At 51.7% G+C, this 14,226-nt stretch overlaps 8 protein-coding genes across 8 annotated transcripts; 6 read left to right on the forward strand and 2 right to left on the reverse strand.

Annotated features, from left to right (window-relative positions):
• Positions 1-65: 65 nt before the first annotated feature.
• KL911_000087 (uncharacterized protein) lies at positions 66-737 on the forward strand (the record flags this gene model as incomplete). The annotated part of the gene is made up of 1 exon (XM_043201171.1): positions 66-737. One exon carries the CDS (start codon positions 66-68, stop codon positions 735-737), a length of 672 nt encoding a protein of 223 aa, XP_043056780.1.
• Positions 738-885: 148 nt separating this feature from the next.
• Positions 886-1,479, forward strand: KL911_000088 (uncharacterized protein; the record flags this gene model as incomplete). Its single annotated transcript, XM_043201182.1, has 2 exons — positions 886-927; positions 991-1,479. The coding sequence occupies 2 exons, from the start codon at positions 886-888 to the stop codon at positions 1,477-1,479; spliced, it is 531 nt and encodes a 176-aa protein (XP_043056781.1).
• Positions 1,480-1,630: 151 nt separating this feature from the next.
• Positions 1,631-7,027, forward strand: KL911_000089 (uncharacterized protein; the record flags this gene model as incomplete). Its single annotated transcript, XM_043201193.1, has 1 exon — positions 1,631-7,027. One exon carries the CDS (start codon positions 1,631-1,633, stop codon positions 7,025-7,027), a length of 5,397 nt encoding a protein of 1,798 aa, XP_043056782.1.
• Positions 7,028-7,230: 203 nt separating this feature from the next.
• On the forward strand, positions 7,231-7,644 carry KL911_000090 (uncharacterized protein; the record flags this gene model as incomplete). Its single annotated transcript, XM_043201205.1, has 2 exons — positions 7,231-7,464; positions 7,615-7,644. 2 exons carry the CDS (start codon positions 7,231-7,233, stop codon positions 7,642-7,644), a joined length of 264 nt encoding a protein of 87 aa, XP_043056783.1.
• Positions 7,645-8,210: 566 nt separating this feature from the next.
• Positions 8,211-9,644, forward strand: KL911_000091 (uncharacterized protein; the record flags this gene model as incomplete). The annotated part of the gene is made up of 1 exon (XM_043201216.1): positions 8,211-9,644. One exon carries the CDS (start codon positions 8,211-8,213, stop codon positions 9,642-9,644), a length of 1,434 nt encoding a protein of 477 aa, XP_043056784.1.
• A 70-nt stretch (positions 9,645-9,714) lies between these two features.
• On the forward strand, positions 9,715-10,392 carry KL911_000092 (uncharacterized protein; the record flags this gene model as incomplete). Its single annotated transcript, XM_043201227.1, has 2 exons — positions 9,715-9,768; positions 9,841-10,392. 2 exons carry the CDS (start codon positions 9,715-9,717, stop codon positions 10,390-10,392), a joined length of 606 nt encoding a protein of 201 aa, XP_043056785.1.
• Positions 10,393-10,395: 3 nt separating this feature from the next.
• Positions 10,396-11,355, reverse strand: KL911_000093 (uncharacterized protein; the record flags this gene model as incomplete). Its single annotated transcript, XM_043201238.1, has 1 exon — positions 10,396-11,355. One exon carries the CDS (start codon positions 11,353-11,355, stop codon positions 10,396-10,398), a length of 960 nt encoding a protein of 319 aa, XP_043056786.1.
• A 252-nt stretch (positions 11,356-11,607) lies between these two features.
• Positions 11,608-14,226, reverse strand: KL911_000094 (uncharacterized protein; the record flags this gene model as incomplete). The annotated part of the gene is made up of 1 exon (XM_043201249.1): positions 11,608-14,226. One exon carries the CDS (start codon positions 14,224-14,226, stop codon positions 11,608-11,610), a length of 2,619 nt encoding a protein of 872 aa, XP_043056787.1.

The following is a 14,226-nucleotide window of genomic DNA, read 5'->3' on the forward strand; positions in this document are numbered from 1 at the left end:
TTAGAAATTCCCAGTTTCACTTAATTAATATTTCCCAAATTTTAATTTCTAGCATTTCTAGCATCATGTCTGTTTCAAGGGTCTCCGCTTTGAGGCCGTCGGCGTCAATGATAATGATCCACGGGCTCGGCGACTCGTCCGACGGCTGGAAGTTCTTTGCAGATCTTTTGCATAGACAGGAGCAGTTCAGACACATCAACGTCATTCTGCCTAATGCCCCTGTTATTCCCGTCACTGTCTGCAACGGGATGCCAACGAGCGCATGGTTCGACCTGACCAGGTTCCCGATCGACCACAACGTAGAGGAAGACCCGGTCAGGTTTTGGAAGAACGTCGACGAGATAAAGCAATTGGTCGAGACTGAGGTGAAAAATGGCATTCCTGCCAACCGCATCGTTGTGGGCGGATTCTCGCAGGGTGCAGCAATGAGCGTTGCTGTGGGCGCAACATCAAACCGCACGCTAGCCGGCATTGTGGCGCTGTCTGGATTCTGCCCCGTGGAGAAGTCGTTCAAGGATAAAGTCCAGACCGCGAACCAGAATACTCCAGTCTTCGTGGGTCACGGAGACAGAGACCCGGTGGTGCCTATTGCAGCGGGCCGCCACGCTGTCGAAGTGTACAAAAAGGCGGGTTTGCAAAACATCGAATTCAAAGAGTACAGGGGAATGGAGCACTCCTCGTCGCCGGAAGAGATGGCGGACCTCATGCGGTTTTTAAGCCAGACGATCCCACAGTGATCTGGCGAGCTTTTTCTGCCTCCCGCGACGCTCTTTCTATTTCGACCGCCCACAGGGCGGCTCCCGTGTGGTTTGTAAATGCAAAGTAGATATTTATAATTGGCAGCTGCTCCAGGCACAGCGACACAAGCCCAAACGTGAAGTAGAGATGCCTGTTTTTGCGCCACAAAAAATACGTCTGGGCTCTCGTGTAGCCTTTGAGCTGGAAGTAGCGGATGTGCCTCGAATACCCGGCCCGGGACGCCTTTAGTAGAATCACAACGACGGGTCCCAAAATCGGGATCATGTTGAGCGTCAGGTACACCAGCTCCTGCAAAACAAAGCGCGCAGGGCCAAATGCCTGCTTGCAGTTGCGGTAGCACCAACCAAGCAGAGTCTCGCGACAGCTCCCGCTCAGCCCGTTGTCCAGAAGCCCGCGGTACAGATGGTTGTACCCGAGCTCGAGCTCGGTGTTGATTACGTAATCAAACGTGTACTTGAGCGGTTTCGGGAGCAGAAAGAGCGCGTTGATCAGGTTGATGACGAAGGTCATGAGCTGGAACGTAGTCGGGCCAATGAAAGAGAAAATTCCTCCTGTGAAAAACAGGGAAGTAAGATAAAAACACAAGGCTGCGCCGTAGATCAACACGCTGACGAACACGAGGCCGACGATGTTCATCTTGAGGTATCTCCAGCACTCCAGATGGAACGTAAAGTAGTAAATGCCCTGGAGTCAGTTTTCAGCCAGTCCCACGTACCCTGAAGGGATACCACACGGATTTGAATACGGTCATGGAGTACCCTCTAAATAAAGGATTTTTTGTGCCCAGTTGGGGATCTATTTTATTTTGCACCTCTGCACCGTGGCATGCACTCAAGATAAACAAAATAGTTAGCCACAGAGAATCTACGCCATGTCTGCTTCGCAATCCAAAGGCGGCGGGTTTTTGCGCTCGATGTCGCCGTTGCCGCTGTTGTATGGCCGCAACTCGGATCTGCAGAGCGGGAACAGGCAATTGAGCTCCAGAGACAGAAAATACGTGTCCAACATTGAGAAGGCCCTCACGGTATTTGATTCCGTCGAGGAGTGGGCAGACTACATTTCGTACCTGAGCAAGTTACAGCGGGCGTTGCAGACGAACCCGGAGCCGCAGATCAACCATTGGATCCCGAGCGAGTTCGATATTTCCAAGACGCTGTCCAAGTGTCTCTCGCCCAAACTTCCCAGCGGAGTGCATCGAAAGGCCCTGGAGGTGTACACGCAGATATTTGAGATCCTGGGTGTGGAAGAGCTGGGGCTGCACGTCAGCACGTGGCTGCCCGGGCTGCTTCCGCTGATGTCGTACGCCAGCATCAGCGTGAAGCCGCAACTGATTGAGCTGTTCAAGACATACGTTGTGCCGATCGAGCCGTCGATTTTGCGGGTCATTTTCCGCGGCATTCTGCTGAGTCTTCTGCCAGCCCTGGACGACACGACGTCCGAGTCGTTCGACGCCGTTCTCGAGCTCATCGACAGTTTCAAGGCGCAGCTGGACAACAGTCCGCATTTCTGGCAGTGTCTTTTCCTGTGCATCATGACGTCGCCCGACAAGAGGCTGGGGGCTCTGGAATGGCTGGTGCGCCGGATGCCGTCGTTTGGGGTCGACGGCGAGCCGGAGCTGCGCAAAGACGCCGTGCTGGACGCTGTGGACGACGAGACGAGGGCCTGTGTCACTCCGGAGCCGGGACTGCTGATAAAGGCGTTTGGGGAGGGGCTCGTAGACGAGAACCTGCTGGTGCAAAGAGGCTTTTTTGACCTGTTGATCGGCCGGCTGCAGCTGCACTCGGCCATTCTCCAGGTCCTCGTTTCCGACGCAGACAAACGGCTGTTAGTGCTGAGAGCCACGGGGACCGTGCTGCGCAAGGACATGTCACTGAACAGAAGACTGTGGAACTGGCTGCTTGGGCCGTCCAACTCAGAGCAGGCGCGTGCAGGGGGCAAGGCTGAGCAGCTCATCACGGCAGAGACAAGGTCGCAGTACTTCCGCTCGTACGGGCTTGAATATCTGACACAGGCAATTTTTGCGCTGCTCGAGGGCTCCGCCAGCTCGCAGCCACGATACCAGCAGCGCATCGAGGCATGCAGAATTGCAGTGGCTATCATGGACAAATGGGAGATCGGACAGTATATTGTGCCGAAGATTCTTATACCAATTATCAGGTGCACCAAGGAGACCCACGAGACGGAGCGGATGGAGGTTTTTGATGAGCTGGTGAAAAACGCCAACTCCTTCTTCGACAGCGTCGAGACCATCAACATTTGGTCGGACGTGCTACGGCTGATCAAAGACGGCGAGATCGACCTCGTGCTCTTCATTCTCAGACATTTCCGTGTGGAGGAGGAAGACATGGTGGTGCTGCATCTTCCGCTGGCACTTTTGGCGTCGCTGGCCAAGTTTGACGGCAGCAAAAAGTGGATAGAGCTGCTGAGGGCTCTGTTGGCCCTGATACCCCAGAGAGCCTTCTTGCCAATCGAACACGCCGACGAAAGATATGTCAGCATAGAAACCGTCGATAACGCCACATTCAAGAGCGAGATCATCGCCAAACTTGAACAGTACTACAATCTGACATCTGAGGAGGCTCAGCTGGACGCACCGGGCGAAAAACCATACAACACCGCCGACCTGAGCGCCATACTGCTCACATTGACGACCCATATCACGACGGTCCAGCTGAAAACGCGACAGGCGGCCCTCTTTTACGAGTTTTCCGAGATCGTCAACGAGCTGCTGGAAAAGATCCCAAACGGAGCAAACCAGTGGAAGGACCTGACGCTGCTCAAGACCGTCAACGACTACCAATCGGGCAACTTCAGCGAGGATTCTGTTCCGATTGCGTTTGGTATTTCGCTTCTCTTCAAGACCCTGGCTAGGCAAACCTCCGGCGCCCAGTTGTTGAAGATCCTGAAAACGGTCATGGACCTGCTCTGGAGCTGTCTGGTGCATCCGAGCGGAAAGTACCAGGTCGAGACAGTGAAGATGATTTGCCAGCTCGAAATCAGCGTGGACTCGCACTACATCGAGGCTGCGCTGTCGTCGTTGTTCCTTGGCTCCGATAGACTCACGCGCATGAAAGCGTTCAGCGCTCTATGGACACACACATTGGCCTTGAACGAGACAGAGAACATTCTTTCTCGTCCCCTGAAGCTGCTGTTGGATGATCTCAGCAGCGAAAACGAAACCAATAAACTGATAGTCTCTCGTTGGATCAAGTCGACCGTCAGCACCGGATCCATCAGCAAGGTGTTCCAGATTCTGTGTTCTGGTCTGCTGTCCAAGAACAGTTTTGTGGCCTCTGGCACGTTTAGAAGTGAGGAAGACGAAGACTTCGCGCTTCTCCACTACCAACTAGCCACCATTATCAACCTTTTGCGCACCGATCTGCAGCTGGTCTCAATATTCAAGAACCAGCCCTGCACACTCAACAACGATGCCGATATCAGCATACTTTCCAGGCACCGCTGGGATGTCACCACGTACAAATCGCTGCTTGTCACGTTCATTTCGAGATTTTTGTCCATAGATGCTCCAAAATTTGATAGAGCAGTTGTTGGTCAGTACTGCGGCTGTGTCAGAGCCTGCCTGAGCCTTTTGGAAATGCTGATAGATGGAACAGAGCACGAATTTACAGAGATCATCAGGTCTCTGACCAAACTGTGCAAGAAAGCAAGTCTGTATGGCGACCCAATCACAGCGTTCTACTTATCCACCATTTCAAAATTCATGAGACTTGCGCACGATTCCAAGATCGCGCTTGAGCTATTCGACTACGAAAATGACGGCATGCCTCCTAAATTTGCACAGATTGTGTCAGACGGAGTTTTGAATTCGAGATCGTCGCTGGTTCTGGCATCCTGGATCTCTCTCATTCTGAGCGTCACCAATTACGCTCCGGAGCTGGTCTTTAGAAGCACTTTCAACGTCACCGCCTGCATTTGCGAGAAGCTGGACGAGTTTTTCACCATCAACACTCGTTTCAGCCAAACTGAGTCCGACGGCGACTCCGACGAAGCCATTCTGGAGCTGATTAACGGTCTGCAGGAACTGCTAAATGCCAGCCACACTTACCTTTTGGCCTCAAAATCTGGACTGTTTGCCAAAGAATCAGCCTCAGGAAAGGAGTCCAGCTTCTTTGGATCCGTCATGCAGGGTGTTTTCCAGGTGGAGGCTCCGGACGAAAAGGGCGAGGATCATTCAAGACGGATGGAAATACTCAAGGCATTCAAGCTGGCCGTGGAGACATGCTACCGTATCTGGCTGTGGTCAGACGAGCACTCGAAAGTCAAGGCCAATGCCATCAGCGTGGCGCCCTCGTCGCCGCTGGTTACCAGAATGAGCTCGATAATAGGGATCAACACCACCAGCACAAGACTCATTGACGAGGAAAAGCCCTCCTTTTTGTCGTTTACGAAAACCGTCAACTACAATGCCTCGCGTTTGAAATACAGAACCAAGAGAATCCTGGAAAGCATTTTTGTGTTGGAGCCGTTGGAGACGCTGGAGACGTTGATGAGTGCACAAAGAACCCAGGGTAGCCATTCCGACAGATATTCCACATTCAAGGTGATTCATCTTTTGGACGGAACCAAGTCAGAGAAAATCATTCCGCTAGCCCTGAATTCGCTGATGTCGAGAGTGAACATGGCGTCGTTAGACCAATCCAAACGGTCTTCCATGATCAATGAGCTTAACGACAAGGATGTGTCTACTTTTCTGACCGAGTACATGGAGTCGTTGAGCAGCGACTCGGTGGAAGAGATATGGACGCAACTAATGAGCTTCCTAAAAGATGTCCAAACAAACATGTCGCACTACAGACTGCTTCTGTCGGACATCCTCAAGTTCAGCACTATTGTTGGAGTGAAGCTATCGCAAATCAGTTTTGGCGAGCAGAAAAAAGTGCGCAAGGACATGACGGACTCTTTCATGAAAGTTCTCACGATGGCCACAAATGTCAAAAACGCCACCGAAGACCAGTCAATTGCCTCTATTTTGAATCCTATTAATATTCTGCCTGGAACAGACAACCACGACTCAACAAGTTCATCAGCACTGAACTCGGAATCAACTGGCAAGATAGAGACTGGTGCGGAAAACCTCAAAAGTCCGCCAGTTCCATCCATGAGAGGATCGTCGCCAATCAAGGAGACTCCTCCGTTGGAAAAAGAGTCGGCCAAGGAGGAGCTGTGCACTTGCCTGGTTTTTGTTGTTCCAAAAGTGCCCGTCATCGTTCAAGAGAGCGACAAGGTGGTGACATGCTACACCACGATAATTAATAGCACGCTGGCTCCGCTGCTTAAAAACAAAAATGCAGGTCAAGTTCCAGACTATGTGGTGAATCTGATCGAAGCTCTCAGTTGCATGAACCAATGTCTGCAGCTGAAGTTGTGGAAGAATCTTTGCTACGACATTATGATGGACGTCAAGTTCTTCGACACTCCAATCAGCGCGCGCTGGAATCGTATACTGTACAATTGGATTAAAGAGGATAAGGAAAAGCTGGACGAGCTGGTCACAAGGCTGGTTCCGTACCACGGCTCTTCCACCCTATTCAACTGGAACGATTCTGAGATGTCAAACAAGCGGCTGAACCTCAAGCGGATGGCCTATTTGTTGCTTATTTCTCCGAAGGACAGCCTGCTGAACAACGTGAGCGACCTGCAATTTAGAGTGTCTGACATGCTGAAGAATTCCTCGAACCAGTCGCTAAAGCCTGTCATTTTTCTTCTTCTTCGGGTAATCATTTTCAAATACTCCGATCCTCATCTGAGCACGCTCTGGCCAACTGTGTACACAGAGCTGCAATTTGCTCTGCACCAGTTATGGATGCGACTTGAAAGCCCAGCGGAAGGAGACAGAGTCACAGATGCTCAGCTGGAGTTTGACAACGAGCTGGTCTTGCAGGCCTGCAAACTGCTGGACGTCCTGCTAGTTTTGAAGCCTGAGGAGTTCCAACTGACAGAATGGCTGTTTGTCTCAGACACGATCGATGCTGTTTATCGCGATTCCAGCGTTCCGGTGCTGTCCCTGGTCGACAAGATTAGTAACTTGAGACAAATGCGGACCAAAGAGCTCCACGACAAAATCGAGACCCGTGTGGACAACTTGAAGAGACCGCTGCTGGCGGGACACAGCAAGGTCGAGTCCGTATACGACCTTCGCGAATTCTTCGAGACACTTTCAATCCACAACTATGAAAGCGAGTACGCTCTATTAGATGCCGATGCGGAGGCTATCGAGAAGGACATTTTCAGCGATCTCTTTGGCTAGCTGTATTTTGGAACAGGTATACGCTGAGGACCTCCCATCCAGCCTTTCGCTCAATCTTTTTCTCGACACTGAACGAGGGGTGGCTTTTTCGGAACTGCTCTGCCACCATTGAAGGGTTATTGCGCGCACAGAAAAGAATATATGCCTGACCGTTGGGAGCGAGGATTGTGCCTAGACTTTGCAACAGCTTGTTAGTGACCACCATGCCGTCGGGTCCTCCGTCCAACGCGAGATCGAGCCAGGTCTGGTCCTCTGCTGACTCAGGCACGGCGGGAACAGCCGGGGACGGCACGTATGGCGGATTGAAGATGAGCAGGTCCACCGACTCCGGTCTCAGACTGGAAGTGAGGTCGCATTGGATGGAGTCGAAGTTCACGGCGGCTGCGTTTTTGGCGTTTGTGGCCACTGCGGTCTGGCAGCAATGTGGATTTATATCGGTCGCTATGAGAAATGCATTTTTCAGTATATGTTGATTCAGAAAAGTAGACACGATCCCCGACCCTGTTCCGAGCTCCACCACAAGCCGCGGCTTATTATTTGCGATATTCTGCCCGATCTCTTCAAACAGGTCCAGGAGCAAAAACGAGTCCTCCGCCGGCTCGTATATTTTGCCGTAGTCAGTTTTTGCAATCAGCGGTGTCGAGAGCATAGATAAATAAACATATAATTATTAATTCAATAAGTTACAATATTTTTTAGTTTTTTGACTTCATACATCGCATCATGGGAGAAACCGTCGAGATCAAAGTGAGAGTGAGTAGAGCGCACAGATACAACTAACAGTTAGAGTTTGACAGGGAGAATGGTGAGTACAGAGGCATCAGTCCCGCTAACATCAGATCCGCATCGACGTTGATCTTCACGACAAAGTAAGTGTGCAACGGAGCGATTGCTAACGCGCCAGGTGAGCGACCTCAAAGAAATCATCGAGGTGAAGGAGGGGATTCCTCCGCACCAGCAGAAGTTCCTGTTTTCTGGAAAGCAACTGTAAGTGAGTTTCGAGATTCTTCTAACCCGCAGGGACGACGACAAAACGCTCGAGGAGTGCGGCATAAGTGCTGGCTCGGACCTGCATCTGGTGCTGTCGCTCAGAGGCGGGTCTTGCTAGATAAATCAATGTACGGGCGAGTCCTTAAGACACCTTGCACCTGGAAAAAATGTAGACAAAATATTGTAAACACCCATGTCTGGATTCAGTTTTGGAGGACAGTCTTCGGCGCCGAGTGGCGGCTTCTCTTTTGGAAATAACAGCAATAGCACGAACAACAGCGCAGGTAACACCGGTGCCGGGTTTTCGTTTGGAAAAAGTGCGTCGACCGGGTTTGGCAACACCGGTGGATTTTCACTGGGTGGAAACACCACGCAGAACTCTTCCACGCAGAACGCCGCCCCGGGGGCCACCGGCTCGACGGGGGGCACAGGGTTCATGTTTGGAAATACTGGCAACACTAATTCCGGCACAACAGCGCCAAGCGGGCCGGGCAATCTTTTTGGCAATACAAACAGCTCTGGCACCGGACAGAGTCTATTTGGCAACAGCAGCAAGCCACAGACTACAACGGGAACCAATCTCTTTAGCGCAAACAACCAAAGCGGAACCACGGGCGGTGGGTTCTCGTTTGGAACCAACGCCGGATCCAATACAGCCACTACTGGAGGTACTTCCCTGTTTGGTGGTAACTCTCAACCCGCGCAACAGACGCAGAATACACAGCCCACACAGAGCCAGCCCGCTTTTAATTCCCAGCCCTCCTTTGCATGGTCCAGTCAGCAATCGCAGCAGCAAAGTTTGCATCCGATGGTTGTAGAAGCACAAAAGGTCAACCAACAGCAAAATCAGCAGCAGAACGGATACACGCCGACGATTGCGGACCAGCTGACCAAAGTGAAGAACTCGTGGGATGCAAACTCCAACCAGTGCCTGATGAAAACGTTCGTGTACAACAAAGTGCCGCAAGAGTATAACAACTACGAGCGGCCTGCCGACGAGTCTGCTGAGGACTGGGAGAACGCGATGAAATTGCGCCCGCGCGGTTACAACACGCTGCCCGTTAGAATCAAGGGATTTGAGGATCTGCTGAACAGGTCCAACTTACAAATAGAACATATCCGCAAGTCGAGAGTTCTTCTCAATAACATCAATTCTAACCTCGTGAATCTTGGCGACAAGCACGATCTGGACTCGTTGAGCAGACTGACGCAGTGCAAGATCAAGCAGAAACAGTTGGATCTCAAATTGCTGAGGATTGCCATCAACTTGACGGTGCTAAAATATAAAGGCTACCAGCTGACCAACGACGAGGAGAAACTAATATCGCAGTTCAAGGAGCTGGTCAAGTCTGTGGACGACCCAATAGGCCTGAACCGGTCGAACGAGCTGTGGGCCAGACTGAGCAATTTGAAGCAGCGACTGATCAACCTGAACATCAGCTTGGAGAACATAGATGCGTCGATGGCAGTTGCTGCCAACGGCGCCGTGTCGAAGTCGCATGTTTCGAACGACGAGCAGGTGATCAACAAGCTTGTCAGCATTTTGTCCAAGCAGCAGCAGGGCATACAGTACCTGTATGACCTGATTGAGAACGACAAGGAAGTGGTCAAGAAGCTGGCTAAATAGACGATATAGTCGACGCGTCGAATAAACAAAATAATTTTTGAGGAAAAAGAAAACTACCAACAAACCAGACATGGAGTCAACTCTAATTTACCGGCTTTCGGATGGTAAGTACCTGCTCAGTCCAGTCTAACAGCTAGGTCTGCCTCTTTCGGGCTCGATAGATGACGAAAAAAACGCCAGCTTGGGAGAACTCAAGAAGAAGTGCAAGTTGATCATCCTGAAGCTTAACCCGCAGACTTCGGAGCCCAGAGCCTCCATTGACTCGGGAAGCCACACGTTGCACTATCTAATTGTTGACACCATCATCTATGTGTGTATTACTACCAGCAATTTCCCGAAAAAGCTTGTGTTTTCGTATCTTGCCGAGATCTCTACCGAGTTCAGTCACGTCTACGCTAGCGAGCTGTCCAGACCGGACTTGAAGCCGTACCAATTTATCCAGTTTGACTCCTTTATCAGCAAGACGAAAAAGATCTACGGTGACTCCAGAGCCCAGTCCAATCTGGACCAGCTTAATACGGAACTGGTCGACGTGAAGAAGATTATGAACAAGAACATCGAGGACCTGCTCTACAGGGGCGACTCGCTGGACAAACTCCAGGACCTTTCCGCCAATCTGAAAAACCAGTCCCAGAAGTACAAGAAGTATGCCGAGAAAATCAATTTCCAGCTCTTGCTCAAGCAATATGCGCCCGTGGTGCTGATCTCGCTCTTCATTCTCTTCATTATCTACAGAGTTATATTTTAATTTTCATCTGCCCACGTCGTCCATTTGGTACCTGATGATCTTCTCCTTGTTGTCCGTGGCGGCGTACACAAGGTTGCGGAAGGCATCGCCCAGCAATCGCGATTTGTCAGGGTCTGACAGATACGGGTCTGCCAGCTCGAACTCCTCCTCGCCAGTCAGGCTTCGCAACTGCTGGAACCTGTTCCGGATCAACACCATATGGATCACAGCCTTCAGCTTCTTCTTGGCGGAGTAGCCGTCCCGGAGGTTGGAAATCAGATCGACGTCTTTCTGCGTGTCGCTCGTCAGCCACGGATGTTGCAGCAGTCGCCAGGCAGGAAATCGCGTCTCCTGGCGCGTGTCGAGACAGCAGAGAACAAACTCCTTGCCTTCTTCGCTCACATTGGCCCAGCTCGGGCTGTCGAATTTCAACGGCTCCTCCACCACCCGCAGGAATTCGTCGACAGTGTTTGCATCGTACGGACTATAACCGCACATCAATATGTAGCATACCACTCCCAGTGACCATATGTCCGCTTTGTAGCTGTACGTTTCGTTCGTATAGGTTTCTGGCGCCGCGTATAGGAAAGAGCCGGCGTGGTCGCGGATATATGGCTCCGAGCGGCTGAGCTTTTTGGCGATCCCAAAATCCGCCAACACAACATCGCTGTCAGGGTCCTGGGTCTTGTACAAAATGTTCTCTGGCTTGATGTCACGGTGCACAATGTTGTTCTTGTGGAGGTAATGAAGAGCCCAAACAAGCTGCAACACGATGGTTTTGGCGTCTTTTTCTGTGAAGACAACCTTCTCGACTATCCGGTCAAAAAGCTCTCCTCCCGTAGCTAGCTCTGTGACGAGATAAAAAGAGCTCGGAGACTCGTAATAGTCAATGAACCGCACCACGTTGGGGTGGTCGAGCACCTTCAACAAGGCCACCTCGTTCTCCACCACGTATATGCGCTCTCCCAATGCCTTCTTGCTCATCACCTTGACGGCCACTTCCTGCCCAGACTGCTGATCAACAGCCCGTCTCACGTAGCCAAACGACCCAGCACCCAGCACATCTATGTTTTAGTAAAGCACACGGGCTGCTTACCTCCCAGATCAAACCTGCGCCTGAAATGTAAAGTGTCCTTTATCTGTGTAAATATACCCATCTATCAGATCTCAAAAAAATTGTTATCGAGGCTTATCTATCAGAGGGGATTACGTAACCAACAAGCTTGTATCGTTCTATTACACGTACGCGAGCATATCCTGGACAAGGCCGCGGACCTGGTAGAAAAGCTGGCCCATCGCTCCGTCAATCACGAGGTTACCGTCGGTGACTTTCCTGACGGCAAGCTGGTTGTTCACCACGAGCGTACCGTCGCCTCGGAACTCAACTGCATGGTTCAGTTCCGTCAGCTTGCGACGCAGTTCTGCTAGCCTAATGTCGCCGATACTGATAGAGTTGGACACCGGCATCACATTTGTGTTGGTGGGCGGAACGAGCTTCATATGCTTGTCTCCAGGCGCCACTGGCACCACCTCTCCGTAAACGTGCGCAATCGAGTATCCGCCGGTGATTGCCTGCCAATTGAGCGTGTTGTTGAGCTCGTTCGAGATCACTAGGTCGTAGGAGGTCACGACGTTGCCGAGATCGATTTTCTCGTTGAATTTGGACAGAATGTAGTCTGTGCCCAGGATGCCAGACGCGTCGTCGGCCTGGTAAATGGCCAGCATCTTGGATTTCTGTTGGGCCATGACCGCTTCCATCACGTCCAGGGCGCCGCCCATAAAGGCCTGTGTGGTGTTTGGAAGCAGTATGACCTTGCGAGGCTTCACCGAGTTGAAGGTGATCCGCATGGATCTCAGGTCGGCCAATCCAGAAAGGTCCACAAACGCTAGACCACACCGGATTTCCACAGAAATGGGCTTGATGCTGCGCACCTTTGGATCAGCTAGCGCGTCCAGGTTGTAGACGGTGTCTTTTTCCTTCGCCTGTTCAACAACAGCGGCTTTTCTGACTTTCTTGACCGGCCTTTTCACCGTCCGTCTTTTTTTCTTCCCGTTCTCCAAGTATTCCTCCACAACCTCCTCCAAATCCTCTTCGTATGTTGGCTTGTTGAGCGGGAACTTTTCCTCCTCTCTCATGAAATCACTGTGTCTGATAACCTCTCCGTAGTCGTCGACGGTGACCTTCCTGACAATAAAAGGGAACATCCTGTTCCTCCCCTTGGCGTTCCGCACGTCGAAGTCCATAGGCATCTGCAGAATCTGGTCCACAGTAATATGCTCCTCTTCGTCCTTTGCCGAGTGTGTGGACCGCGTTAGCGCAGTGGAGGTTGTTGTGGTCCTGACGTCGCCGTTTTCTCCGTTTTCGGCGCCGGCGCTAGCCTCTTCTCCGTCTGAAAGCTCCGAGTCGTCGTCGTCGTCTTCGTCGTCCTCGCCGATCAGCGTGTCCAGCAGGTCGTTGTTCAGCCTTTCTTGCACCTCCTGCTCCTTGCGGCGCTGCCTGCGCTCCTCAACACTCTTCTTGTACGCATTCAGCTCCGAGCCACGCAGCTTTTCCTCTCTCGTTGTTGTCAGAGACATCTGTTTTTCGAAAATGGCCAAGACGCCGTCTTTCAGATTATTGTCGCTTCTCACTTTGTTCTCCCACTCCTTGTACACTTCGTACGCTGTGGTGTTCACTTCTGGTCTCTCAGTCATGATCAGCGCGGTGTTGTGCTTCGAGCAAAGCTCTATAAAACAATCTCTCGAGAGAGACCCTTCGTTCAAATCCGTGCCGTCTACGAAAATGATCTTTGGCCTGTGGTCGAGCGAGGCAAGGTCCCGCAACGAGATGAGTTTTAGCCTGTTCGACTCGAACGGCGTCTGGTTCTGGTTCTCCCAGTTCTTGGTGATATCCGGCGACATCCACTCCAACATATTGCCGGAGAATTCCAGCGATTTCTTGCCTGTGAAGGAGAGAAGGTAGAAACTGATATCCACCGGCACGTTCTGGTCCAGCAGAGGGAGCAGCTCGAGCAATCTGCCGGTGACAGAGGTCGGGAGCAGGATGGACGTCCCGTTCATCAATGTGAGCTTTACGAGCTCCATGAACTTGCTGATGCGCATCTTGTGAGACAGCGAGGACCCCAAATCAGACCCGCTGATCAGAGTGGTGGCACGGAGAAGATTCGGCAAGTTCAGGCGGCCCGATTTGAGGAAGTAGTCTTTGGAGTGGTTCCATGTAGGGGCGTAGACGATTTTCTCGGCGTCCTTGTTGAGCAGCCAGAACGATCCACCCAGTGTGTGACCGGAATTGTACGCCGTGATTGTGATTCCCGACAGATTGCCCGTCAGAGACACGGACTGCGAGTAGTTGACTGTGACGATGGAGTTGAAGTAGTTTTCCACGTCTTCCACGTCCAGAAGCGCACCTTTCAGCGGACCAACGAGCCCAGCCGACCTATAGAGCTCTATGGTCGCCAACCGCCCAAGCTTGGAAACAGGAAGCGTCGCGTAGGTCTTCACTTTGCGAAGAATCGGGTATTTGTACAGAAGATACGCAAAGGCACCGAGGTACTCGGTGGTCGTCTGAGAAAGAATGATTAGATGGATGTTGGGGATGTGCGGCTCCAGATACGATATGTCGCTCACTCCGTCCCATCCAGGATCGGCGAGAATATTAATTTGGCCGTCGAAAGTGAGAAGTCTGGCTTGCGTCTTGGAGGTGTTTTTCAGCTGTTCAAGCTGCAAAGCTTTCTTCTCGTCCTCGTCCTCGTCCTTCATATCTTGGTCTTCAAGAGGGTCGTACGAGTCCTCGTCGGGCTCCTCCACGGGCTCGGTGATCTGCTTTGGCGGCGCCAATGACACAAACTCAAACAT

This window comes from Ogataea haglerorum (genome assembly GCF_019207285.1).
Source record: "Ogataea haglerorum isolate 81-453-3 chromosome Unknown 81-453-3_NODE_1_length_915391_cov_96.871712, whole genome shotgun sequence".
Lineage (NCBI taxonomy): Eukaryota > Fungi > Ascomycota > Pichiomycetes > Pichiales > Pichiaceae > Ogataea > Ogataea haglerorum.